We start from the raw sequence: 25982 nt of genomic DNA on the forward strand, positions 1-25982 counted from the left end.
TTTAAATCGTTTTTGATCAGTTCATTAGCTGTCATTATTTCTGGGACTTTTTTTGAGGGGAATTCTTCTGTTTGGTCATTTCGGATAGTCCCTGGAGTGGTGCGGGACTGCGGGCACTTCCCCTGTGCTGTCTTGAATAACTTGCCTTGGTGGGCGGGGCCACAGTCAGACCTGATGTCTGCCCCCAGCCCACAGCTGGGGCCACAGTCAGACTGGTCTGTGCCTTCTCTTCCCCTCTCCTAGTGGCAGAATTCACTGTGGGGTGGCATGGCCTGTCTGGGCTACTTGCACACTGCCAGACTTGTGGTGCTGGGGATCTGGCATATTAGCTGGGGTGGATCAGCAAGGTGCAGGGGGGCGGGAGGGGCAGGCTCAGCTCGCTTTTCCTTCGGAGATCCGTTTTGGGAGGGGCCCTGCAGCACCAGGAGGGAGTCAGGCCCACTGGAGGCATGGATCCGCAGAAGCACAGCGTTGGGTGTTTGGGAGGTGCAAGCAAGTTCCCTGATAGGAACTGGTTCCATTTGGGATTTTGGCTGAGGGATGGGCGAGGGAGATGGCGCTGGTGAGCACCTTTGGTCACCTGCCAAGCTGAGTTCTGTCATCAGGGGCTCAACGACTCTACCTCCCGTTGTCCTCCACCCCTCCTGCTCTCCGAGCAGAGCTATTAGCTTATAACCTTCCAGATGTCAAGTCCTGCTTGCTGTCAGAACACACTCTGTCCGGCCCCTCTGCTTTTGCAAGCCAGACTAAGGGGCTCTGCTTGACCTGAGGGCTGCCTCTCCACCCAGGCTCCCTCCCCCCAGTCCGTGTAGCATGCACCACGTCACCGCCCTTCCTACCCTCTTCTGTGGTCCTCTCATCTGCGCTTGGCTCTGCAGACTCCATTCTGCTAGTCTTCTGGTGGTTTTCTGGGTTATTTAGGCAGGTGTAGGTGGAATGTAAGTGATCAGCAGGATGCTTGGTGAGCCCAGCGTCCTCCTGTGCCGCCATCTTCCCAGGATCCCAAGAACTAGTATTTATTCTCATTGATATAATGATATAATTTATATAATAAATGCACTCATTTATTCATTCAATTATTTATTAAATGAATCTTTACCGAACACCTTCTCGGGATGGAGTCAGTGCAAGTCCCAGCGCCCGCTGCCCCTGGGCCACAGTCTGATCTGTTCTATTTTTTAAAACTTTATATCATTTACTTATGCTCCAATCTTTATTATTTCCTTTCTGCTGTTGGTTTTAGGTTTTGTTTGTTGTTCATTCTCTAGCTCATTTAGATGTAAGGTTTGTTTGTTTGAGATTTTTCTAATTTCTTGAGGTTGGCTGATATTTCTCTAAATTTTCCTCTTAGAACTGCTTTTGGTGCATCTCAGAGGTTTTGGACCATTGTGTTTATATTTTTATGTGTTTCCATGTACTTTTTAATTTATTCTTTGATTTCCAAATTGGCCCATTCATTATTTAGTAGCATGTTTTGTAATCTTCACGTATGTATCACTCTTTCTCTTTGTGTGAAGTCTTTCACAGTTTTTCTCTTGTGGTTGTCTTCTAGCTTCATAACATTCTGGTTTAAAAAGATGCATGGTATGGCTTCAATCTTCTTGAATTTGTTGAGATATTTTATAGGATATGTGATCTATTCTTGAAAATGCCTTGTGTGCACCTGAAAATAATATGCATTGTGCTCTTTTAGTATGGAATGTTCTGAATATATATGTTAAATTTTTCTATTCCAGTGTGTCATTTAAAGCCATTACTTCTTGGTTGATTTTTTTTTTTAATTTAGATGATCTGTCCATTGTTGTACTTGAGGTGTTATATTCCCCTACTGTTATTTTATTATCAATTAGTTATTTTTATTTTTTATTAACTGCTTTCTGTATATAGATGCTTCACTTTGGGATGCAAAAATATTTACAATTGTAAGTATCTCCTTGTTGGATTGTCTATTTTATTTTATGTAGTGACCTTTTTTTTTTTTTTTTCTTAGTCTGTTTTAAAGTCTATTATGTCATACATGCATTGCTACTCTGGCCTTCTTTTGACATACATTTGCATCATAGATATTTCTTCATCCAATGACCTTCAATTCACAGGTGTCTTTAGGTCTAAACGTGGTCTCTTGTAGGCATCATATATATGGGTCTTCTTTTCTTAACCATTTTGTAATCTATAATTCTATGTTTTTTGATTGGAGCATTTAGTCCATTTACATTAAAGTAATTATGTATTTATTGTTATTTTCGTATTTTTTGTTGTTCTTGAAGATTTTCTCTGATCTTTTCTTGTCTCTTTCATGTTTTGCTGATGTTTTATGATATACATGGATTCCTTTGTCCTTAATATTTGCATATTGATAAGTATCTATTGAAATATGGTTGCCATTAGGATTGTATAGAATCACTTCTGCATATAGCAGTCTATATTACGTTGATATTCACTTAAGTTTGAACACAATGTTTACCCCTCCTCCACATTTCAGGTATATGTTGTTATATTTTATGTCCTTTTATTTTGTGAGTTCATTGATTAATTTTTTAGAGAAATGTTTATTTTTACTGATTTTTTTTTGTTTCCTACTTATATACTTTCACTTTTGGTCTCTCCTGTCCACTGGTAGAGACACTTTTCATATTTCTTTCAGGACTGGTTTAATGGTCATGAAGTCCCTTAGTATTTGTTTATATGGAAAACTATTCATCTATACTTCTATTTTCTATAATGGCCTTACTGGATAGAGTATTCTTGGTTGTACATTTTGGCCATTGAACATTTTGAATATATTATTCCACTCCCTTGTGACTTGGAAAATTTATTTTGAAAAATATCCCACTAGCATGATGGGTTTTCCCTTGAAAGTTACTGTTTTCCTTTGTGTTGTTGCTTTAAATTTATTCCTTTATCACTGTATTTTGCCAGTTTAATTATGGTATGTCTTTTTTTGATTTTGATGGAAGTTCTCTGTGCCTCCTGGATCTGGATATGTGTTTCTTTCCTCAGATTAGGGATGTTTTCAGTTATTATTACTTCATATAAAATTTCTGCCCTCTTGGAGCACCTGGGTGGCTCAGTCAGTTGAGATCTGACTTCTACTCAGGTCATGATCTCATAGTTCATGGGTTCGAGCACCACATCAGGCTCTGTGTTGATAGCTTAGAGCCTGGAGCCTGTTTCAGATTCTGTGTCTCCTTCTCTCTGCTCCTACCCTTTTCATGCTCTTTCTCTCTCTGTCTCAAGAATAAATAAACATTTTTTTTTTTAATTTCTGCCCTCTTTTCTCTCTTCTCTCCTTCTAGGATTCCCATAATACAAATGTCAATATATTTGATGAAGTCACTGAATTACCTAAGTCTATTCTACTGGTCGTGGATCTTGTCAATAGTTTGGAATGGCTGGTCATGGTGGCTGAGTACTGCAAGGTGAGAACAGGGTACCCAGAGGGTGTGCAGGTCACACAAGGCTTTACCAAAATTTTCCCTTAGCCTATGGCCAAGTCTAGCAGGATGGGAGTGAGACAACCCTCAGGAGAACTCTTGGATGTGGCACAGTGTTAGCACAAAGGTAGCAAGTGTCTATGAAGCTCATCTATCTGCAGATAGACAAATATTTATGGTAAGGGATGATGGAGCAAAATGGCACCTGCTTATTCCCTCCATTTTGTAGAAGTCCCTCAACAGACTCTGAATCCAGTAGAAAAGATATTGCTCCTGTTTGTCCTCAGTGTTGTGTAAGCTGTTGTTTTTATGTTGCCTCTCAGAGAAGGCTGCTGTCTCATCAAGAATGGAGACTCAGCTATTACTTGCCTTCCAGGCTCACCTAGTGTTGAGTCAGCTGACATTTGAAATTCCAGGCTCCAAGTACCAGTGGTTACCCAAACACAATTCAGCCCTTCCAGTTTTCAAAGCCAAACTTTGTGGGAATTAGTCTTTCCCGTGTGAACTTCCTGGTGCAAGAGCCTATTTCCCTGCTCTCTTAATGCATTCATTCCCCTACCTCTTGCAGGCAGCTTCCCTCCACCTTTTTGACTTTCCTAACCTTTCAGATGAAGCTTGTTCTCTGTATTTAGTTGTGGAGTTTCTTCTTCTAGATTTGGGACACTCTTCAGTTTATTGATTTATATGTGGATGGTATCTATTTTTAAATGTAGGACAGAGTCGGTTTCAGTTCCTCCTACTCAGTTATCTTCCTAAAACAATCCAAAATATATTTTTTAAGACTGTAGTAGGATACTAAGAAAGACACTACATAATGATAAAAAAAACAATACAATAAGAGGATGTAATAATTGCAAATATCTATGCACCTAACATGTGTGTACCAAGGTACATAAAGAAATTGTTAATACTCATAAATAAAGAAAATTACAGTAATAAAATAATAGTAGAGGACATTAAGAGCTAACTTACATCAATGCAAAAACAAAATCAACAGGGAAAAAGTGGCTTTGAATGAGACATTGGAATATGTAGAATATTCCATCCAAAAGAAGAGAACACACACTCTTCAAGTACATATAGAACATTTTCAATAATATATCATATGTTAGTCCATAAAATAAGTCTCAAAAATTTTAATAAGATTGGAATTATATTAGGAAACATTTCCAAAACAGTGATATGAAACTAGAGTGCAAGCACAAGAAAAAAATCTGGAAATATAATAAATATATTAAGGCTTAATAACATGCATTAAACAATGAATGGATCATCCAAGAATTCAAAATAAAAATTCTTGGATACTAAATAAACTAAAAAACACAGATATCCAAACTATTTTTGTTACAGCAAAAGCTGTTGTAAGAGGCATGATTGTAGAAATATAGGCATACTTCAAGAAACTTAGAAAACTCTCAAATATACAACCTAACACTATACACCTACAGGAGCTAGAAAAATAAGAATAAGCAAAGTACAACCCAGTAGAAGTTAGAACTTGATAAAAATTAAGTAGAAATAAATTAAAGCTAAAATAACACAACTATACAAAAAAAAACACAAACACACACGACAGAACAGGTAAGTAACAGGAGTGTAGTTTTTTGGAAAGATTAAATTAATAAAACTTTAGTGAGACTCACTAGAAAAAAGAGAGAAGAGTCAAAGAAATAAAATCAGAAATAAAGTAGAATAGGGGCGCCTGTGTGGGTCAGATCGGTTGAGTGTCCAACTTCAGGTCAGGTCATGATCTCGCAGTCTGTGAGTTTGAGCCGCACATCAGGCTCTGTGCTGACAGCTCAGAGCCTGGAGCCTACTTCAGATTCTGTGTCTCCTTCTCTCTGCCCCTCCCCCACTCATGCTCTGTCTCTGTCAAAAACAAATAAACATTAACAAAATTAAAAAAAGAAATATAGTAGAATAAATTAGGAGAAATAACTGACAATACATAAATACAAAGGAGTATGACAATTTTATGAAAAATTGTATGCCAACAAATTGGACAACGTAAAATAAATAGATAAATTAATAGAAATGGATTCCTGCTAAAAGTGAATCAGGAAGGAATTGAAAATTTGAACAGACCAATTATCAGCAATGAAACTAAATCAATAACCAATACACTCTCAATAAACAAATGTCCAGTACCTGGTGAATTAAGAGTGGAATGCTATCAAACATTTAAGGAACAGTTAATACTTATTCTTCTCAAACAATTATGAAAGTTTAAAAAGAAAGTAAAACTTCCAAATTCATTCTACAAAGACAGAATTTCCTGATTAAAAAAAAAAAAAAAAACATGAAACTACAAAACTGCAGGCCAATCTCTCTGGTGACCATAGATGCATAGATGCAAAAATTCTCAAGAAAATATTAGTAAATTGAATCTTTAAAAAAAATTAGTGTTCATTTTTGAGAAAGAAAGAGATAGAGCTTGAATGGGTGAGGGGTAGAGAAAGAGGAATCCACTGAATCCAAAGCAGGCTCCAGGCTCTGAGCTGTCAGCACAGAGTCAAACATGGGACTGGAATCCATGGATCATGAGATCATGACCTGAGCTGAAATCAGATGCTTAACTGACTGAGCCACCCAGGTGCCCCAGCAAACTGAATCTAACAGCACATTAATAAAAAACCTCACTCACCAAAACCAAGTGAGATGTATTCCTCAGATGCAAGCATGGTATAATGTTTACAAGTCAATAAATCTGATATATTACATTAAGAAGAGAAAGAAAAATCATATGGTCATCTCAATATATGCATGAAAGCATTATTCAAACTACAAAACTGATTTATGAAAGATACTCTCAAGAAAGTAGGTTTAGGGGCACCTGGGTGGTTCAGTCAGTTAAGCTCTCAAATTCAGCTCAGGCCATGATCTCTTGGTTTGTGAGTTCAAACTTGGGATTTTCTCTCTCCCTCTCTCTGCTCCTCCCCCATTTACTCTGAATGAATGGAAGGATGAATGAATGAATGAATAAATAAATAAATAAATAAATAAATAAATAAATAAAATTTAAAAAGAAAGTAGGTATAGAGGGAACATTCCTCAACATATTATGAAAAAGCCACAACTAACATCATACTCAATGGTGAAAATCTGACAGCTTTTTCTCTAAGACCGGGAAAATGATAAGGATATTCTGTCTGGTTACTTTCATTCAATGTAGCTCAGGAGGTACTAGCTGCAGAAATCAGGCAAGAAAAATGAATAAAAGCCATCCAAACTCATAAAAATGAAGTAAAAATTTTACTCTTTGCAGAGGACATGATAGTACATATAAAAATCCCTAAAGTCTCCAGCAAAAATCTCTACGAGAACAGATTTAGTAAATTTTCAGGATAAAAGTCAATATACAAAAATGATTGCCTTATTATTCATTAATAATAAAATAGCAGAAACAGAAATGAGAAAATACTCCCATTTACATTTGCACTAAAAATAATAGAATACCTGGGAATAAACTTAACAAAGCAGGTGAAAGACCTGTACTATAAAACTGTATTTCCCTGGTGAAGAGTGACATTGTGCATCTTTTCATGTGTCTGTTGGTCATCTGGATATCTTCTTTGGAAAAGTGTCTATTCATGTCTTCTGCCCATTTCTTCACTGGATGACTTTATTTTTCGGGTGTGGAGTTTGGTGAGTTCTTTATAGATTTTAGACACTAGCACTTTATCCGCTATGTCATTTGCAAATATCTTTTCCCTTTCTGTCTGTTGCCTTTAGTTTTGTTGGTTGATTCCTTTGCAGTGCAAAGCTTTTTATCTTCATGAGGTGCCAATAGTTCATTTTTGCTTTTAATTCCCTTGTCTTTGGAGAAGTGTCAAGTAAGAAATTGCTGTGGCTGAGGTCAAAGAGAGTATTTCCTGCTTTTTTCCTCCAGGGTTTTGATGGTTTCCTGTCTCATATTCAGGTCCTTCATCCATTTTGAGTTTATTTTTTGTGAATAGTGTAAGAAAGTGGTCTAGTTTCATTCTTCTGCATGTTGCTGTCCAGTTCCCCAGCACCATTTGTTAAAGAGACTTTTTTTCCACTGGATACTCTTTCCTGCTTTGTCAAAGATTAGTTGGCCATACAAATCAAAACTACAATGAGATATCACCTCATGCCAGTCAGAGTGGCTAAAATGAACAAATCAGGAGACTATAGATGCTGGAGAGGATGTGGGGAAGGGGGAAGCCTCTTGCACTGCTGGTGGGAATGCAAACTGGTGCAGCCACTCTGAAAAACAATGTGGAGGTTCCTCAAAAAATTAAAAATAGAACTACCCTATGACCCAGCAACAGCACTGCTAGGAATCTACCCAAAGGATACAGGAGTGCTGATGCATAGGGGCACATGTACCAGAATGTTTATAGCAGCACTTTCAACAATAGCCAAATCATGGAAACAGCCTAAATGTCCATCAACTGACAAATGGATAAAGAAGATGCAGTTTATATATACAATTAAATACTACTTGACAATGAGAAAGAATGAAATCTGGCCTTTTGCAGCAACGTGGTTGGAACTGGAGGGTATTATGCGAAGTGAAATAAGCCAGGCAGATAAAGACAGATACCATATGTTTTCACTCATATATGGATCTTGAGAAACTTAACAGAAGACGATGAGGGAGGGGAAGGGAAAATAAAGTTACAGAGAGGGAGGGAGGCAATCCATAAGAGACACATAAGGACTGAGAACAAACTATAGGTAGATGGGAGGTGAGGGAGAGGGGAAAGTGGGTAATGGGCATGGAGGAGGGCACTTGTTGGGATGAACACTGGGTGTTGTATGGAAACCAATCTGACAGTAAATTGTATTAAAAAAATAAAATTCAAAATTGGTGAAAGAAATTGAAGATGACACAAATAAAATAAATTTCATGCTCATATATCAGAAGAATCAATGTTGTTAGAATGTCTACACTACTCAAATCATTCTACATATTTAATGCAACCCCTTTGCATTAGGGAACCATCAATTTAATATAGACTGATATATGCATAATATGTTGTGTATGAATGTAAGGTAACTTCAAATCAAAAGCCTGCAATAGATATGAAAAAATACACAGAAATAACAATGTGTATATATATATATGTTTATATTTATATTTATATAAATAAGGTATTGTATATAATATATATAAATTCATATAATATTTATATAAATACATATATTTATACATTGTTGATATATATATATGTATATATATACTTACAGAAATACAACAAATAATACTAAAATTTTTACGGAACCACAAAAGACCCCAAAATAGCTAGTTCCATACTGTTTTAATTGCTACAGCTTTGTAATATAATTTTATGTCCAGAATCATGATGCTTCCTTCTTTGCTTTTCTTTGCAAGATTGCTTTGGGTATTTGGGGTCTTTTGTGATTCCAAACAAATTTAGGGTTGTTTGTTCTAGCTCTGTGTAAAATTCTGGTGGCATTTTTTATATGGATTGCATTAAATATGTAGATTGCTTTTGGTATTATAGATATTTAGCAATATTTGTTCTTCCAATCCAAAACCATGGAATGTTTCTCCAGTTATTTGTGTGTTCTTCAATTTCTTTCATCAGCATTTTATAGCAGTCAGGGTACAGATCTTTTACTTCTTTAGTTAGGCTTTTTCCTGGGTATCTATTGAGTTTTGATGCAACTGTAAATTAGATTGATTGATTTCTCTTTCTGGTACTTCATTATTAGAATATAGAAATGCAATAAATTTATGAACACTGATTTTGTATCCTGAAACTTTACTGAATCTATGTATTAGTTGTAGCAATTTTTTGATGGAGTCTTTTGGATTCATTATATAGAGAATCATGTCATCTGCATATAGTGAAAGTTTGACTTTTTCCTTGCTGATTTGGATGCCTTTTATTTATTTGGATTTTTTCATTGTTGAGACTCAGACTCCCCTATTATGATAAATAACAGTGTTGAGAATGGAAACCCTGTCATGTTCCTAACCCTAGTGGAAAACCTCTCAGTTTTCCCCCATTTACTATAAGTTGTTTTTTTTTTTTTAATATAGACTTTATTATGTTGAAGTATGTCTCCTGTAAACTTACTTTGTTAAAGGTTTTTACATGAAAGGATGTTGTACTTTATAAAATGCTTTTCTGCATTTATTGAAAGGATCATATGACCCTTATTCCTTTTTTAATTAATTTCATGTATCACATTGATAGATTTGAAAAAATAAACCACCTTTGCAATTCAGGAATAAATCCCACTTGATACTTATGAATGATTCCTTTAATACACTGTTGGCTTCAATTTGTTAGTAGATTTTTTTTAAGTTATTTATTTATTTATTTATTTATTCATTTATTTATTTATTTATTCTGACAGAGAGAGAGAGAGAGAGAGAGAGAGAGAGAGAGAGAGAGAAAGGAGGGACAGATAGAGAAGGAGAAAGAGAAAATCCCAAGCAGGCTCTTCACTCTTAGCACAGAGCATGATTAAACTCACAAATCATGAGATCATAACTGGAGCTAAAATCGAGAGTTGGATGCTTAATTTATTGAGCATCTCATGTACCCCTTGATTTTCTAGCATTTTAGTGAAAAATTTTGCATCTGTGTTCATCAGGGATATTGGCCTGTAGTTCCCTTTTTTGGGAAGTCCTTACTGGTTGTGGTATCAGAGTAAAGATAGCCTCATAGAATAAATTTGGAAGTTTTCCTTCCTTTTGTATTTTTTGGAGTAGATTGAGAATAACAGTATTAATTCTTTAATTGTTTGGTACAGTTCTCATGTAAAGCCATCTGGTCCTGGCCTTTTGTTTGCCGTTTTTGATTACTGATTCAATTTCTTTGGTTGTCAGCCTATTCAAGTTTCCTATTTATTCCTGTTTTGGTAGTTTATATTTTTTTCTAGGAATTTATCCATTTTGTGGATGTGGTCCATTTTTTGGCATATAGTTGTTCATAATACTCTCTTATAATTGTTTGCATTTCTGTGGCATTGGTTATTTATACTATCTTATTAGAAATATTATTCACTTGCATCTTTTTTTTTCTTTTCTATAAGTTTGGATAGGTATTTATCAATTTTATTAACATTTTCAAAATAAAGAACTCCTGGTTTCATTGATGTCTCCTATTGTTTCTTTTTGTTTTTTCTTTTATTTTGTTTTTGTTTTTTGTTTTTCTTTATATTTTTGCTTTAGTTTTTATATCATTTATTTCTGTTCTAATATTTATTATTTCCCTTCTATTGGCTTTAAGCTTTGTTTGTTCTTTTACTTGCTCCAATAGGTGTAATGTTATATTTGAGATTTTTCTTGCTTCTTGACTTTGGACTGTATTGCTATTTACTTCCCTCTTTTGCCTGCTTTTGCTGCATCTCACAGGTAGGTATTGGACCACCGTATTTCCATTTTAATTTGTTCCTATGTATTTTTTCACTTCAACTTTGATTTCCTGGTTGACCCATTAATTGTTTATTAGCATGTTGTTTAATCTTCCTGTATTTTTGGTCTTTCTATTTTTTTTTTCTTGTGGTTGATTTCAAGTTCCATAGCCTTATGTTGAGAAAATACTCATGTTTTGACCTCAATGTTTTTGTACATGCTGAGGCCTGATTGCTGACTTAACATGTGATCTATTCTGGAGAAAGCCCAATGTATACTTGAAAAGGATGTTTCTTTTTATTTCTGAAAATGTTTGTTAAGTCCATCTAGTCCAGTGTGCTTTTGAAATCAATATTTTGTTGTTGATATTTTGTATAGATGATCTCCCCATTGACGTTTTTGGGGACTTAATGTCCTTATTATTGTATTATTATCAGCTAGTTTATTTATGTTCATTTTGAATTGTTTTACATATTTGGGTGCTCTATGCTGGGTGCATAAGCATCTACAATTTTTACATCTTTTTAGATATCCCCTTTATTATGCCATAGTGCCCTTCGTCACCTCTTGTTACAGATTTGGTTTAAAATCTAATTTCTCTGCTATAATTATTGCTACTCTGGCATTCTTTTGGTGGTCATTTGCAAGATACATTTTTCTCCATCCTCTCACTTTATTTTTTTTAATGAAATTTATTCTCAAATCGGTGTCAATAAAACACCCAGTGGTCATCCAAACAGGTGCCCTCCTTAATGCCCATCAGCCACTTTCCCCTCCTTCCCAACCTCCATCAAACCTCAGTTAATTCTCAGTTTTTAAGAGTCTCTTATGATTTGCTTCCTTCCCTCTCTGTAACTTTTTTTTCCCCTTCCCCTCATCCATGGTCTTCTGTTAACTTTCTCAGGATACACTTAAGAGTGAAAACATATGGTATCTGTTTTTCTCAGTATGACTTATTACATAGCATAACACTCTCCAGTTCCATCCACGTTGCTACAAAGGGCCATATTTCATTCTTTCTCATTGCCAAGTGGTATTCCATTGTATATATAGACCACAACTTCTTTATCCATTCATCAGTTGATGGACATTTAGTCTCTTTCCCTAATTTGGCTATTGTTGAAAGTGCTGCTATAAACATTGGAGTACAAGTGTCCCTATGCATCAGCACTCCTGTATCCTCTGGGTAAATTCCTAGCAGCGCTATCTCTGGGTCATAGGGTAGATCTATTTTTAATGTTTTGAGGAACATCCACACTGTTTTCCAGAGCAGCTGCACCAGTTTGCATTCCCACCAACAGTGTAAGAGGGTTCCCATTTCTCTACATCCTCGCCAACATCTGTAGTCTTTTGATTTGTTCATTTTAGCCACTCTGACTGGCGTGAGGTGGTATCTGAGGGTGTTTTTGATTTGTATTTCCCTGATGAGGAGCGACGTTGAGCATCTTTTCATGTTCCTGTTGGCCATCTGGATGTCTTCTTTAGAGAAGTGTCTATTCATGTTTTCTGCCCATTTCTTCATTGGATTATTTGTTGTTTGGGTGTGGAGTTTGGTGAGTTCTTTATACATTTTGGACACTAGCCTTTTGTCTAATATGTCATTTGCAAATATCTTTTCCCATTCCGTTGATTGCTTTTTAGTTTTGTTGATTGTTTCCTTTGCAGTGCAGAAGCATTTTATCTTGATGAGGTCCCAATACTTCATTTTTGCTTTTAATTCCCTTGCCTTTGGGGATGTGTCAAGTAAGAAATTGCTGTGGCTGAAGTCAGTTTTTCCTACTTTCTCCTCTAGTGTTTTGATGGTTTCCTGTCTCACATTCAGGTCCTTCATCCATTGTGAGTTTATTTTTGTTAATGGTGTAAGAATTGGTCCAGTTTACTTCTGTTGCTGTCCAGTTCTCCCAGCACCGTTTATTTTTTTATTTTTTTTAACATTTGTTCATTTTTTTTAATAGAGAGAGGCAGAGTGTGAGTGGCAGAGGGGAAGGGAGAGAGGGAGACACAGAATCCGAAGCAGGCTTCAGGCTGAGAACTGACAGCACAGAACCCGACACGGAGCTTGAACTCATGGACCATGAGATCATGACCTGAGCCAAAGTTGGACGCCTAACCAATTAAGCCACCCATGTACCCTTCCCAGCACCATTTCTTACAGAGACTGTTTTTTCTCCATTGGATATTCTTTGCTGCTTTGTCAAAGATTAGTTGGCCATACCTTTGTGGGTCCAATTTTGGAGTCTCTATTCTATTCCATTGTGTCTGTTTTTTGTGTCAATACCATGCTGTCTTGATGATTACAGCTTTGTAATAGAGGCTAAAGTCTGGGATTGTGATGCCTCCTGCTTTCAATATTACTTTGGCTCTTCAGGGTCTTTTGTGGTTTCATATAAATTTTAGGCTTGCTTGTTCTACTTTGAGAAGAATGCTGGTGCAAGGTTGATTGGGATTGCATTGAATGTGTAGATAGCTTTGGGTAGTATTGACTTTTTAACAATATTTATTTTTCCAATCCATGAGCATGGGATGTTTTTCCATTTCTTTGTATCTTCTTCAATTTCCTTCATAAGCTTTCTATAGTTTTTAGCATACAGATAATTAAAATCTTTGGTTCAGTTTATTCCTAGGTATTTTATGATTCTTGATGCCATTGTGAATGGGATCAGTTTCTTTATTTGTGTTTCTGTTGCTTCTTTATTGGTGTCTGGAAATGCAAAGGATTACGGTACATTAGTTTTGTACCCTGCAACTTTGTTTAATTCATGTTTCTGTTCTAGCTGAATTTTAGTGGAGTCTATCACGTTGTCCGTGTATAATATGTCATCTGAAAAAAGTGAAAGCTAGACTTCATCTTTGCCAATTTTGATGCTTTTGATTTCCTTTTGTTGTCTGCTGATGCTAAAACTTCCAAATTATGTTAAACAAGAGCGGTGAGAGTGGACATGCCTGTCGTGTTCCTGATCTCAGGGGGAAAGCTCTGTTTTTCCCCATTAAGATGATATTAGCTGTGGGCTTTTCATAAATTGCTTTTATAATGTTTAAGTATGTTCCTTCTATCCCGACTTTCTCGCGGATTTTTTATTGAGAAAGGATGCTGAATTTTGTGAAATTTTTTTTTCTGCATTGATAGGATCATATGGTTCTTATCTTTTCTTTTATTAATGTGACGTATCACATTGATTGATTTGTGAATGTTGAATCAGCCCTGAAGCCAAGGAATAAATCCCACTTGATCATGGTGAATAATTCTTTTTATACGCTGTTGAATTCGACTTGCCTGTATATCGTTGAGAATTTTTGCATCCATATTCATCAGGGATATTGGCCTGTAGTTCTCTTTTTGGCTGGGCCTCTGTCTGGTTTGGGAATCAAAGTAATGCTGGCTTCATGTAATGAGTCTGGCAGTTTTCCTTCCCTTTCTATTTCTTGGAATAGCTTGAGAAGGATAGATATTATCTCTGCTTTAAATGTCTGGTAGAATTCCCCAGGGAAGCCAAGTGGTCCTAGACTCTTATTTGTTGGGACATTTTTGATAACTTATTCAATTAATTCACTGGTTATGGGTTTGTTCAAGTTTTCTGTTTCTTCCTGTTTGAGTTTTGATAGTGTGTGGTGCTTAGGAATTTGACCATTTCTTCCAGGTTGTCCAGTTTGTTGGCATATAGATTTTCATAGTATTCCCTGATAATTGCTTGTATTTCTGAGGGATTGGTTGTGATAATTCTATTTCATTCATGATTTTATCTATTTGGGTCATCTCCCTTTTCTTTTTGAGAAGCCTGGCTAGAGGTTTATCAATTTCCTTTATTTAAAGAAAAACACAGTTCTTACTTTCATTCTTACTTTCATTGATCTGCTCTACAGTTTTTTTTTTTTGTTTTTTTTTTTTTTGTTTTTTTTTAGATTCTATGTTGTTTATTTCTGGTCCGATCTTTATTATTTCTCTTCTTCTGCTGGGTTTGCAGTGTCTTTGCTGTCCTTCATCTCTTTCCTTTATGTGTGCTGTTAAATTTTATATTTGGGATTTTTCCTGTTTCTTAAGATAGGCCTGGATTGCAATGTATTTTCCTCTCAAGACTGCCTTTGCTGCATCCCAAAGCATTTGTATTGTTGTATTTCCATTTTCATTTGTTTCCATATATATATATCTATATATTTTTAATTTCTTCTCTAATTTCCTGGTTGACCACTTCATTTTTTAGTAGGATGGTCTTTAACAACCATGCTTTTGGAGTTTTTCCTGACTTTTTCCTTTGGTTGATTTCAAGTTTCATTGTGGTCTGAAAGTGTGCAAGGTATGGTCTCCATTGTTTTATACTTATTAAGGGCTGTTTTGTGACCCAGTATGTGATCTATCTTGGAGAATATTCCATCTGCATTCAAGAGGAAAGTATCTTCTGTTGCTTTGGGATGCAGAGTTCTAAATATATCTGTCAAGTCCATCTGATCCAATGTATCATTCAGGGCCCTTGTTTCTTTATTGATCCTGTGTATAGATGGCCTATCCATTGATGTAAGTGGGGTATTAAATTCCCCTGCAAGTAACACATTCTTATCAATAAGATTGCTTATGTTTGTGATTAAATGTTTTGTATATTTGGTGGCTCCCATATCTGGCACATAGACATTTATAATTGTTAGCTCTTCCTCATGGATAGACCTGTAATTATTATATAATGCCCTTCTTCATCTCTTGTTATGTTATAGCCTTTAGTGTAAAGTCTAGTTTGTCTGATATATGTGCGGCTACTCCATCTTTCTTTTGACTTCCAGTAGCATGATAGATGGTTCTCCATCCCGTCACTCTCAATCTGAAGGTGTCTTCAGGTCTAAAATGAGTCTCTTGTAGACAACAACTATATTCGTCTTTTTTTTTTTTTTTTAATCCATTCCGATACCCTATGTCTTTTGGTTGGAGCATTTAGTCCATTTACATTCAGTGTTATTATAGAAAGATATGGGTTTAGAGTCATTGTGATATCTGTAGGTTTCATACTTGTAGTGATGTCTCTGGTATTTTGTGGTCCTTGCCACATTTCACTCACAAAGTACCCTTAGGATCTCTTGTAGGGCTGGTTTAGTGGTTATGAATTCCTTCAGTCTTTGTTTGGGAAAACCTTTATCTTCCCTTCTATTAAGAATGACAAACTTGCGGGAGAGGGAAGATGGCGGCGTAGGAGGACGCTGGGCTCACAGCGCGTCCTGCTGATCACTTAGATTCCACCTACACCTGCCTAAATAACCCAGAAAAACACCAGAGGATTAGCAGAACGGAGTCGCCGGAGCCAAGCACAGACGAGAGGCCCACGGAAGAGGGTAGGAAGGGCAGCGAGGCGGCGCGCGCTCCTCGGAATGGCGGGAGGGAGCCGGGGCGGAGTGGTGGCTCGCCGGCCAAGCAGAGCCCCCGAGTCTGGCTTGCAAAAAGCGGAGGGGCCTGACGGACTGTGTTCCGACAGCAAGCGCGACTTAGCGGCTGGGAGGTCATAAGTGAACAGCTCTGCTCAGAAAGCGGGAAGGCTGGAGGACAAAGGGAAGGAGAGCTGCTGAGCCCCCGGACGACAGAGCTCAGTTTGGTGGGGAACAAAGGCGCGCACCAGCGCCATCTCCCCCGCCCATCCCCCAGCCAAAATCCCAAAGAGAACCAGTTCCTGCCAGGGAACTTGCTCGCTCCACGCAAACACCCAACTCTGCGCTTCTGCGGAGCCAAACCTCCGGCAGCGGATCTGACTCCCTCCTGCTGCCACAAGGCCCCTCCTGAAGTGGATCACCTAAGGAGAAGCAAGCTAAGCCTGCCCCTCCTGCCCCTGTGCACCTTGCCTACCCACCCCAGCTAAGACGCCAGATCCCCAGCATCACAAGCCTGGCAGTGTGCAAGTAGCCCAGACAGGCCACCCCACCCCACAGTGAATCCCGTCCCTAGGAGAGGGGAAGAGAAGGCACGCACCAGTCTGACTGTGGCCCCAGCGGTGGGCTGGGGGCAGACATCAGGTCTGACTGCGGCTCCGCCCACCAACTCCAGTTATACACCACAGCACAGGGGAAGTGCCCTGCAGGTCCTCACCACGCCAGGGACTATCCAAAATGACCAAGCGGAAGAATTCCCCTCAGAAGAATCTCCAGGAAATAACAACAGCTAATGAGCTGATCAAAAAGGATTTAAATAATATAACAGAAAATGAATTTAGAATAATAGTCATAAAGTTAATCGCTGGGCTTGAAAACAGTATAGCTGACAGCAGAGAATCTCTTGCTACAGAGATCAAGGGACTAAGGAACAGTCACGAGGAGCTGAAAAACGCTTTAAACGAAATGCATAACAAAATGGAAACCACCACGGCTCGGATTGAAGAGGCAGAGGAGAGAATAGGTGAACTAGAAGATAAAGTTATGGAAAAAGAGGAAGCTGAGAAAAAGAGAGATAAAAAAATCCAGGAATATGAGGGGAAAATTAGAGAACTAAGTGATACACTAAAAAGAAATAATATACGCATCATTGGTATCCCAGAGGAGGAAGAGAGAGGGAAAGGTGCTGAAGGGGTACTTGAAGAAATAATAGCTGAGAACTTCCCTGAACTGGGGAAGGAAAAAGGCATTGAAATCCAAGAGGCACAGAGAACTCCCTTCAGACGTAACCTGAATCGATCTTCTGCACGACATATCATAGTGAAACTGGCAAAATACAAGGATAAAGAGAAAATTCTGAAAGCAGCAAGGGGTAAACGTGCCCTCACATATAAAGGGAGACCTATAAGACTCGTGACTGATCTCTCTTTTGAAACTTGGCAGGCCAGAAAGAATTGGCACGAGATTTTCAGTGTGCTAGACAGAAAAAATATGCAGCCGAGAATCCTTTATCCAGCAAGTCTGTCATTTAGAATAGAAGGAGAGATAAAGGTCTTCCCAAACAAACAAAAACTGAAGGAATTTGTCACCACTAAACCAGCCCTCCAAGAGATCCTAAGGGGGACCCTGTGAGACAAAGTACCAGAGACATCACTACAAGCATAAAACATACAGACATCACAATGATTCTAAACCCATATCTTTCTATAATAACACTGAATGTAAATGGATTAAATGCGCCAACCAAAAGACACAGGGTATCAGAATGGATAAAAAAACAAGACCCATCTATTTGCTGTCTACAAGAGACTCATTTTAGACCTGAGGACACCTTTAGATTGAGAGTGAGGGGATGGAGATCTATTTATCATGCTACTGGAAGCCAAAAGAAAGCTGGAGTAGCCATCCTTATATCAGACAAACTAGACTTTAAATTAAAGGCTGTCACAAGAGATGAAGAAGGACATTATATAATAGTGACAGGGTCTATCCATCAGGAAGAGCTAACAATTATAAATGTCTATGCGCCGAATACCGGAGCGCCCAAATATATAAAACAATTACTCATAAACATAAGCAACCTTATTGAGAAGAATGTGGTAATTGCAGGGGACTTTAACACCCCACTTACAGAAATGGATAGATCATCTAGACACGCGGTCAATAAAGAAACAAGGGCCCTGAATGAGACATTGGATCAGATGGACTTGACAGATATATTTAGAACTCTGCATCCCAAAGCGACAGAATATACTTTCTTCTCGAGTGCACATGGAACATTCTCCAAGATAGATCATATACTGGGTCACAAAACAGCCCTTCATAAGTTTACAAGAATTGAAATCATACCATGCATACTTTCAGACCACAATGTTATGAAGCTTGAAATCAACCACAGAAAAAAGTCTGGAAAACCTCCAAAAGCATGGAGGTTAAAGAACACCCTACTAACGAATGAGTGGGTCAACCAGGCAATTAGAGAAGAAATTAAAAAATATATGGAAACAAACGAAAATGAAAATACAACAATCCAAACGCTTTGGGACGCAGCGAAGGCAGTCCTGAGAGGAAAATACATTGCAATCCAGGCCTATCTCAAGAAACAAGAAAAATCCCAAATACAAAATCTAACAGCACACCTAAAGGAACTAGAAGCACAACAGCAAAGGCAGCCTAAACCCAGCAGAAGAAGAGAAATAATAAAGATCAGAGCAGAAATAAACAATATAGAATCTAAAAAAACTGTAGAGCAGATCAACGAAACCAAGAGTTGTTTTTTTGAAAAAATAAACAAAATTGACAAACCTCTAGCCAGGCTTCTCAAAAAGAAAAGGGAGATGACCCAAATAGATAAAATCATGAATGAAAATGGAATGATTACAACCAATCCCTCAGAGATACAAACAATTATCAGGGAATACTATGAAAAATTATATGCCAACAAATTGGACAACCTGGAAGAAATGGACAAATTCCTGAACACCCACACTCTTCCAAAACTCAATCAGGAGGAAATAGAAAGCTTGAACAGACCCATCACCAGCGAAGAAATTGAATCGGTTATCAAAAATCTCCCAACAAATAAGAGTCCAGGACCAGATGGCTTCCCAGGGGAGTTCTACCAGACGTTTAAAGCAGAGATAATACCTATCCTTCTCAAGCTATTCCAAGAAATAGAAAGGGAAGGAAAACTTCCAGACTCATTCTATGAAGCCAGTATTACTTTGATTCCTAAACCAGACAGAGACCCAGTAAAAAAAGAGAACTACAGGCCAATCTCCCTGATGAATATGGATGCAAAAATTCTCAATAAGATACTAGCAAATCGAATTCAACGGCATATAAAAAGAATTATTCACCATGATCAAGTGGGATTCATTCCTGGGATGCAGGGCTGGTTCAACATTCGCAAATCAATCAACGTGATACATCACATTAACAAAAAAAAAGAGAAAAACCATATGATCCTGTCAATCGATGCAGAAAAGGCCTTTGACAAAATCCAGCACCCTTTCTTAATAAAAACTCTTGAGAAAGTCGGGATAGAAGGAACATACTTAAAGATCATAAAAGCCATTTATGAAAAGCCCACAGCTAACATCATCCTCAACGGGGAAAAACTGAGAGCTTTTTCCCTGAGATCAGGAACACGACAGGGATGCCCACTCTCACCGCTGTTGTTTAACATAGTGCTGGAAGTTCTAGCATCAGCAATCAGACAACAAAAGGAAATCAAAGGTGTCAAAATTGGCAAAGATGAAGTCAAGCTTTCGCTCTTTGCAGATGACATGATATTATACATGGAAAATCCGATAGACTCCACCAAAAGTCTGCTAGAACTGATACATGAATTCAGCAAAGTTGCAGGATACAAAGTCAATGTACAGAAATCAGTTGCATTCTTATACACTAACAATGAAGCAACAGAAAGACAAATAAAGAAACTGATCCCATTCACAATTGCACCAAGAAGCATAAAATACCTAGGAATAAATCTAACCAAAGATGTAAAGGATCTGTATGCTGAAAACTATAGAAAGCTTATGAAGGTAATTGAAGAAGATTTAAAGAAATGGAAAGACATTCCCTGCTCATGGATTGGAAGAATAAATATTGTCAAAATGTCAATACTACCCAAAGCTATCTACACATTCAATGCAATCCCAATCAACCTTGCACCAGCATTCTTCTCGAAACTAGAACAAGCAATCCTAAAATTCATATGGAACCACAAAAGGCCCCGAATAGCCAAAGTAATTTTGAAGAAGGAGACCAAAGCAGGAGGCATCACAATCCCAGACTTTAGCCTCTACTACAAAGCTGTCATCATCAAGACAGCATGGTATTGGCACAAAAACAGACACATAGACCAATGGAATAGAACAGAAACCCCAGAACTAGACCCACAAACGTATGGCCAACTCATCTTTGACAAAGCAGGAAAGAACATCCAATGGAAAAAAGACAGTCTCTTTAACAAATGGTGCTGGGAGAACTGGACAGCAACATGCAGAAGGTTGAAACTAGACCACTTTCTCACACCATTCACAAAAATAAACTCAAAATGGATAAAGGACCTGAATGTGAGACAGGAAACCATCCAAACCTTAGAGGAGAAAGCAGGAAAAGACCTCTCTGACCTCAGCCGTAGCAATCTCTTCCTCGACACATCCCCAAAGGCAAGGGAATTAAAAGCAAAAGTGAATTACTGGGACCTTATGAAGATCAAAAGCTTCTGCACAGCAAAGGAAACAACCAACAAAACTAAAAGGCAACCAACGGAATGGGAAAAGATATTTGCAAATGACATATCGGACAAAGGGCTAGTATCCAAAATCTATAAAGAGCTCACCAAACTCCACACCCGAAAAGCAAATAACCCAGTGAAGAAATGGGCAGAAAACATGAATAGACACTTCTCTAAAGAAGACATCTGGATGGCCAACAGGCACATGAAAAGATGTTCAGCGTCGCTCCTTATCAGGGAAATACAAATCAAAACCACACTCAGGTATCACCTCACGCCAGTCAAAGTGGCCAAAATGAACAAATCAGGAGACTATAGATGCTGGAGAGGATGTGGAGAAACGGGAACCCTCTTGCACTGTTGGTGGGAATGCAAACTGGTGCAGCCGCTCTGGAAAGCAGTGTGGAGGTTCCTCAGAAAATTAAAAATAGACCTACCCTATGACCCAGCAATAGCACTGCTAGGAATTTATCCAAGGGACACAGGTGTACTGATGCATAGGGGCACTTGCACCCCAATGTTCATAGCAGCACTCTCAACAATAGCCAAATTATGGAAAGAGCCTAAATGTCCATCAACTGATGAATGGATAAAGAAATTGTGGTTTATATACACAATGGAGTACTACGTGGCAATGAGAAAAAATGAAATATGGCCGTTTGTAGCAACGTGGATGGAACTGGAGAGTGTGATGCTAAGTGAAATAAGCCATACAGAGAAAGATAGATACCATATGGTTTCACTCTTATGTGGATCCTGAGAAACTTAAGAGAAACCCATGGGGGAGGGGAACAAAAAAAAAAAGAGGTTAGAGTGGGAGAGAGCGAAAGCATAAGAGACTGTTGAGAACTGAGAACAAACTAAGGGTTGATGGGGGGTGGGAGGGAGGAGAGGGTGGGTGATGGGTACTGAGGGGGGCACCTTTTGGGATGAGCACTGGGTGTTGTATGGAAACCAATTTGACAATAAATTTCATTTAGAAAAAAAAAAAAAAAGAAGAATGACAAACTTGCTGGATAAAGGGTTCTTATCTGCATATTTTTTTCTGTTCATCACATTGAAGATTTCCTGCCATTCCTTTCTGGCCTGCCAAGTTTCAGTACATAGGGCAGCTACCACCCTTATGTGCTACCTTTGTAAGTTAGGGCCCGTTTATCCCTAGCTGTTTTCAGAATTCTCTATTTATCCTTGTATTTTGCCAGTTTCACTATGTTATCTTGTGCAGAAGATCAATTCATGTCTGAAGGGAGTTCTCTCTGCCTTTTGGATTCCAATGCCTGTTTCCTTCCCCAAATCAGGGAAGTTCTCAGCTATGTTTTGTTCAAGTATACCTTCAGCCCCTTTCTCTCTCTCTTTTTTGTCTGGAATTCCTATGATAGGGATATTGTTCTGTTTGAGTGTATCACTTAGTTCTCTAATTCTCCCCTCATACTCCTGGATTTTTTTATCTCTCTTTTTCTCAGCTTCCTCTTTTTCCATAATTTTATCTTCTAATTCATCTATCATCAACTCTGCCTCTTAAATCTGTGCTATGGGCACCTCCATTTTATTTTGCACCTCATTTATAGCATTTTTAAGTTCCTCATGACTATTTCTTAGTCCCTTGATCTCTGTAGCAATAGATTCTCTGTTGTCCTCTATGCTTTTTTGAAGCCCAGTGATTAATTTTATGACTATTATTCTAAATTCTTATTCTGTTATATTGCTTAAATTGGTTTTGATCAATTCGTTAGCTGTCACTACTTCTTGGAGTTTCTTTTGAGGAGAATTATTCTGTTTTGTCATTTTGGGTAATTCTTGTGGTATTTCCAAATTGCAGGGCACTTCCCCTGTGCTGTCTGGAGAAACTTGTGTTGGTGGGCAGGGCCACAGTGAGACCCTATGTCTGTCCCCAGCCCACAGCTGGGGCCACAATCAGACTAGTTTGTACCTTATCTTCTCCTCTCCTATTGGCAGGACTCACTGTGGAGTGGTGTGGCCCCTATCTGGGCTGCTTGAACACTACCAGGCTTGTGATGCTGCTTCTATGGGATCTGCCAAAGGCATATTTGACAGGGTGTATCCACAAGGTGCACAGGGGTGGGAGGGGCAGGCTTAACTAGCTTTGCCATGTGTGGTCTCCTGAGGGAGGGGCCCTGTAGCACTGGGAGGGAAGCAGACCCATCTGTGAGATGGATCCACAGAAGCACAGTGTTGGACCTTTGTGCGGTGCAAGCAAGTTTTGTGATGGGAACTGGTTCCCTTTGGCATTTCTGGGGAATGGGAGAGAGTAATGGTGTTTGCCAGTGCCTTTGTTTCCCTGCTGAGCTCTGTCCTTCAGGGACTCAACCCGTCTCCCTCCCAGCATCCTTTCACCCTTCCCACTCTCGAGAGCAGAGCTGTTGACTTTTAACATTCCAGATCTTAAGTCCCACTAGCTGTCAGAACTCAGAGTTTGACCCCTCTGCTTTTGCAAGCCAGAGTTCAGGGGCTCTGCCTTGCCCAGTTGGCTGCCCCTGCACCTCCCTGGCTCCCTCCCACCAGTCCGTGTAGCACACACCGCCTCTCCGCCCTTCCTACCCTCTTCCATGGGCCTCTTTTCTATGCTTGCCTGCGAGAGTCCATTCTGCTAGTCTTCTGGCAGTTTTCTGGGTTATTTAGGCAGATGTGGGTGGAATCTAAGCAATCAGCAGGACGAGGTGAGCCCAGCATCCTTCTAGGCCACCATCTTCCCATCCTCTCACTTTCAATCCTCAGGTATCTTTTGGTCTAAAATGAGTTTCTTATAGGAAGCTTATAAATCTCTCTCTCTCTCTGTCACACACACACTCTCTCCATTCTGACACCCTATGTCTTTGGATTGGAGCATTTAGTTTATATACATTCAGGACAATTTTCATAGATATGTATTTATTATCTCATTATTTAATTTGTTATTGTCTTGGAGATTTTCTATGCTCCTGTCTTGTTTTTGTCTTTTTTTTTTTTTTCTTTTTTTGGTCTTTCCTTTCCACTTAAAGCACCCCTTTAATATTTCATGTATGTCTGGTTTAAAGGTCACAAACTCTTTTAATTTTTGTTTCTTTGTTGGTTGTTTTGTTTTGTTTTTGACTGGGAAACTCTTTCTTTCTATTCTGTATAATAGCCTTTCTTGACAGAGTATTGTTGGTTACAGATTTTTTCCCATTTGCCCATTGATATATCATGCCACTCCCTTCTAGCTTGCCAAGTTTCTGTTTAGAAATCTCCAGTTAGCCTTTTTGGTCTTCATTTGTAAATTAATGGCTTATTTTCTCTTGGTACTTTTAAGAATTCTTCTTTATGAGTATATTTTTCAAACGTGATTACAATATGGCTTGGTGTTTTGTTTCTTTTGTTGATTTTGATGGGAGTCTCTGTGCCTCCTGGATTTGGATGTTTGTTTCCTTCCTTGGATTAGGGAAGTTTTTACTTATGACTTTCTCAAATAACTTTTTTGCCCCCTTTTCTTTCTCTTTTTCTTCTATGTCTCTTAAAATACAAATGTTACAACATTTGATGTAGTCACTCAGTTCACTAAGTCTGTTCTTGTGTTCCATTCTTCTTCTTGCTCTCTTTTGTTCAGCTTCATTATTTTCCATTATTTTATATTCTATATCCTTTATTTTTTCATCTGCTTTTCCAATCCTGTGTTCATTGAATCCAGTCAGGTTTGAATCTCATTTATTGCAGTGTTTGTTTCTCACTGATTTTTTTAATTTTTTTTTTAACTCTGCAGTAAGGGCCTCGTTGAAATCTTCCATTCTTTTCTCAAGCCCAGCTAGCATCCTTAGTATTGTTGCTTTAAATTTTCCATTAGGCACATTACTTATATTTCTTTCTATTATATCCATGGACGTGAAATGTTCTTGATCTTTCTTATGAGATAAATTTCACTGTCTTGGCATTTTGTCTAGGTCTCTATGTTCTTATGTGTGTTAGGAAAGCCTGTTATATTTTGTTCTCATGAAAATAATGGGTTTATGAAGAAGAGGTCATATAGTGTCCCAGGCTTGGCACTTCAGGGAGTGTCTCTGATGTGTGCTGGGTGTACTGTGCTGGTGTGTTTTGGCTGCTCTGTCTTTCAGTCCAGCAATCTACAGAGGCCCTCCTTGCCTACAGTGCACAGTGTTTTCTCTTTGGCTAGAGTGTGTTGAGTTTTAACTAGGTGTTCTCTGGTCTGTTTGTTAAATGAGATATAATGTTACTTCCAATAAAATTGAAGCCTTGCAGAATTCTCTGGTTGGGAGACTTGGTGTGGGTGTGGTTTCTACTGGTCTTCTGCAGAAGTGGCCCACCTGTCCTTCTGAGGAAATTTGAACGTGAAAGGCACTATTGGCAGAGTACAGATGTATGGGATCTGGTGTAAGCTGATTTGTGTCAGAGTTGTGGTACCAAGGTTATTTTGTGTTTATCCTGAGATGTGGGTGAGAGAAATATTTCCAGTCATCTGCTTTGTTCCCAGAGTGGGTTCTTCATGCTTATCACTCTCAGGAAAGCACCCCATGGAAAGCAAACATCCTGTGTGTCCAAGGCACCCCCAAATCACTCCCTTCATGCTGTCTTCCTCCAGGCTGTTGCCCTGCCTTTTAACCAGGAGTACTGCAACACTCCCCATGATTTATCCCAGCAAAGCCAACTAACTTCAAAACTCCAGGATCTAGGGATTTGGTGTGTGGAGGGGCCTGTGCAGACCTCCTGGGGAGGCTCTCACTGACCTGAGACTGTGCTGAACCTTGACCAAGAAGGGAAGTCTCACCAGAATTCAGGGACATGGGACTCGGACTAAGCAGTCTAGGCAGCCAGAGTGGGAGTTGCACTGCCCCTATAAGGTGGTTTTACATTATGCTGAGGGATGGGGGAGAAAAATGGCACTGGAAAGCTTTGTTGTCCTTCGAAAGGAGGCTCTGTGAATGTTACCTTTCACAGATGTGTTCCAAGAAGATCCAATAATCTCCACGTGTGTGCCTCAGGCTTTCTTCAGATCACAACATCTGCTTCCAGGTTGTTTGTCTGCCTTCTCTCCAGAAGCAGGGCCATACCCCCATGGCTTTATCTCAGTCAAGGCTGCTGAACCTTAAAACTCCAGTCATTAAGCCCCATTGGT

The 25982-nt window shown here is 38.6% G+C and overlaps 1 protein-coding gene across 1 annotated transcript in view; it reads left to right on the forward strand.

The window, feature by feature from the left end:
• Positions 1-553: 553 nt before the first annotated feature.
• Positions 554-25982, forward strand: part of LOC112856846 (olfactory receptor 2M5-like) — a 42520-nt gene continuing 17091 nt past the window's right edge. The window contains 2 exon segments of the mRNA XM_086717093.1: positions 554-562; positions 3297-3441. Of these exon segments, the coding sequence (XP_086573219.1) occupies positions 554-562; positions 3297-3441 (154 nt within the window).

Source organism: Puma concolor, chromosome A1, assembly GCF_028749965.1.
Source record: "Puma concolor isolate L17-30 chromosome A1, mPumCon1.1.hap2, whole genome shotgun sequence".
Lineage (NCBI taxonomy): Eukaryota > Metazoa > Chordata > Mammalia > Carnivora > Felidae > Puma > Puma concolor.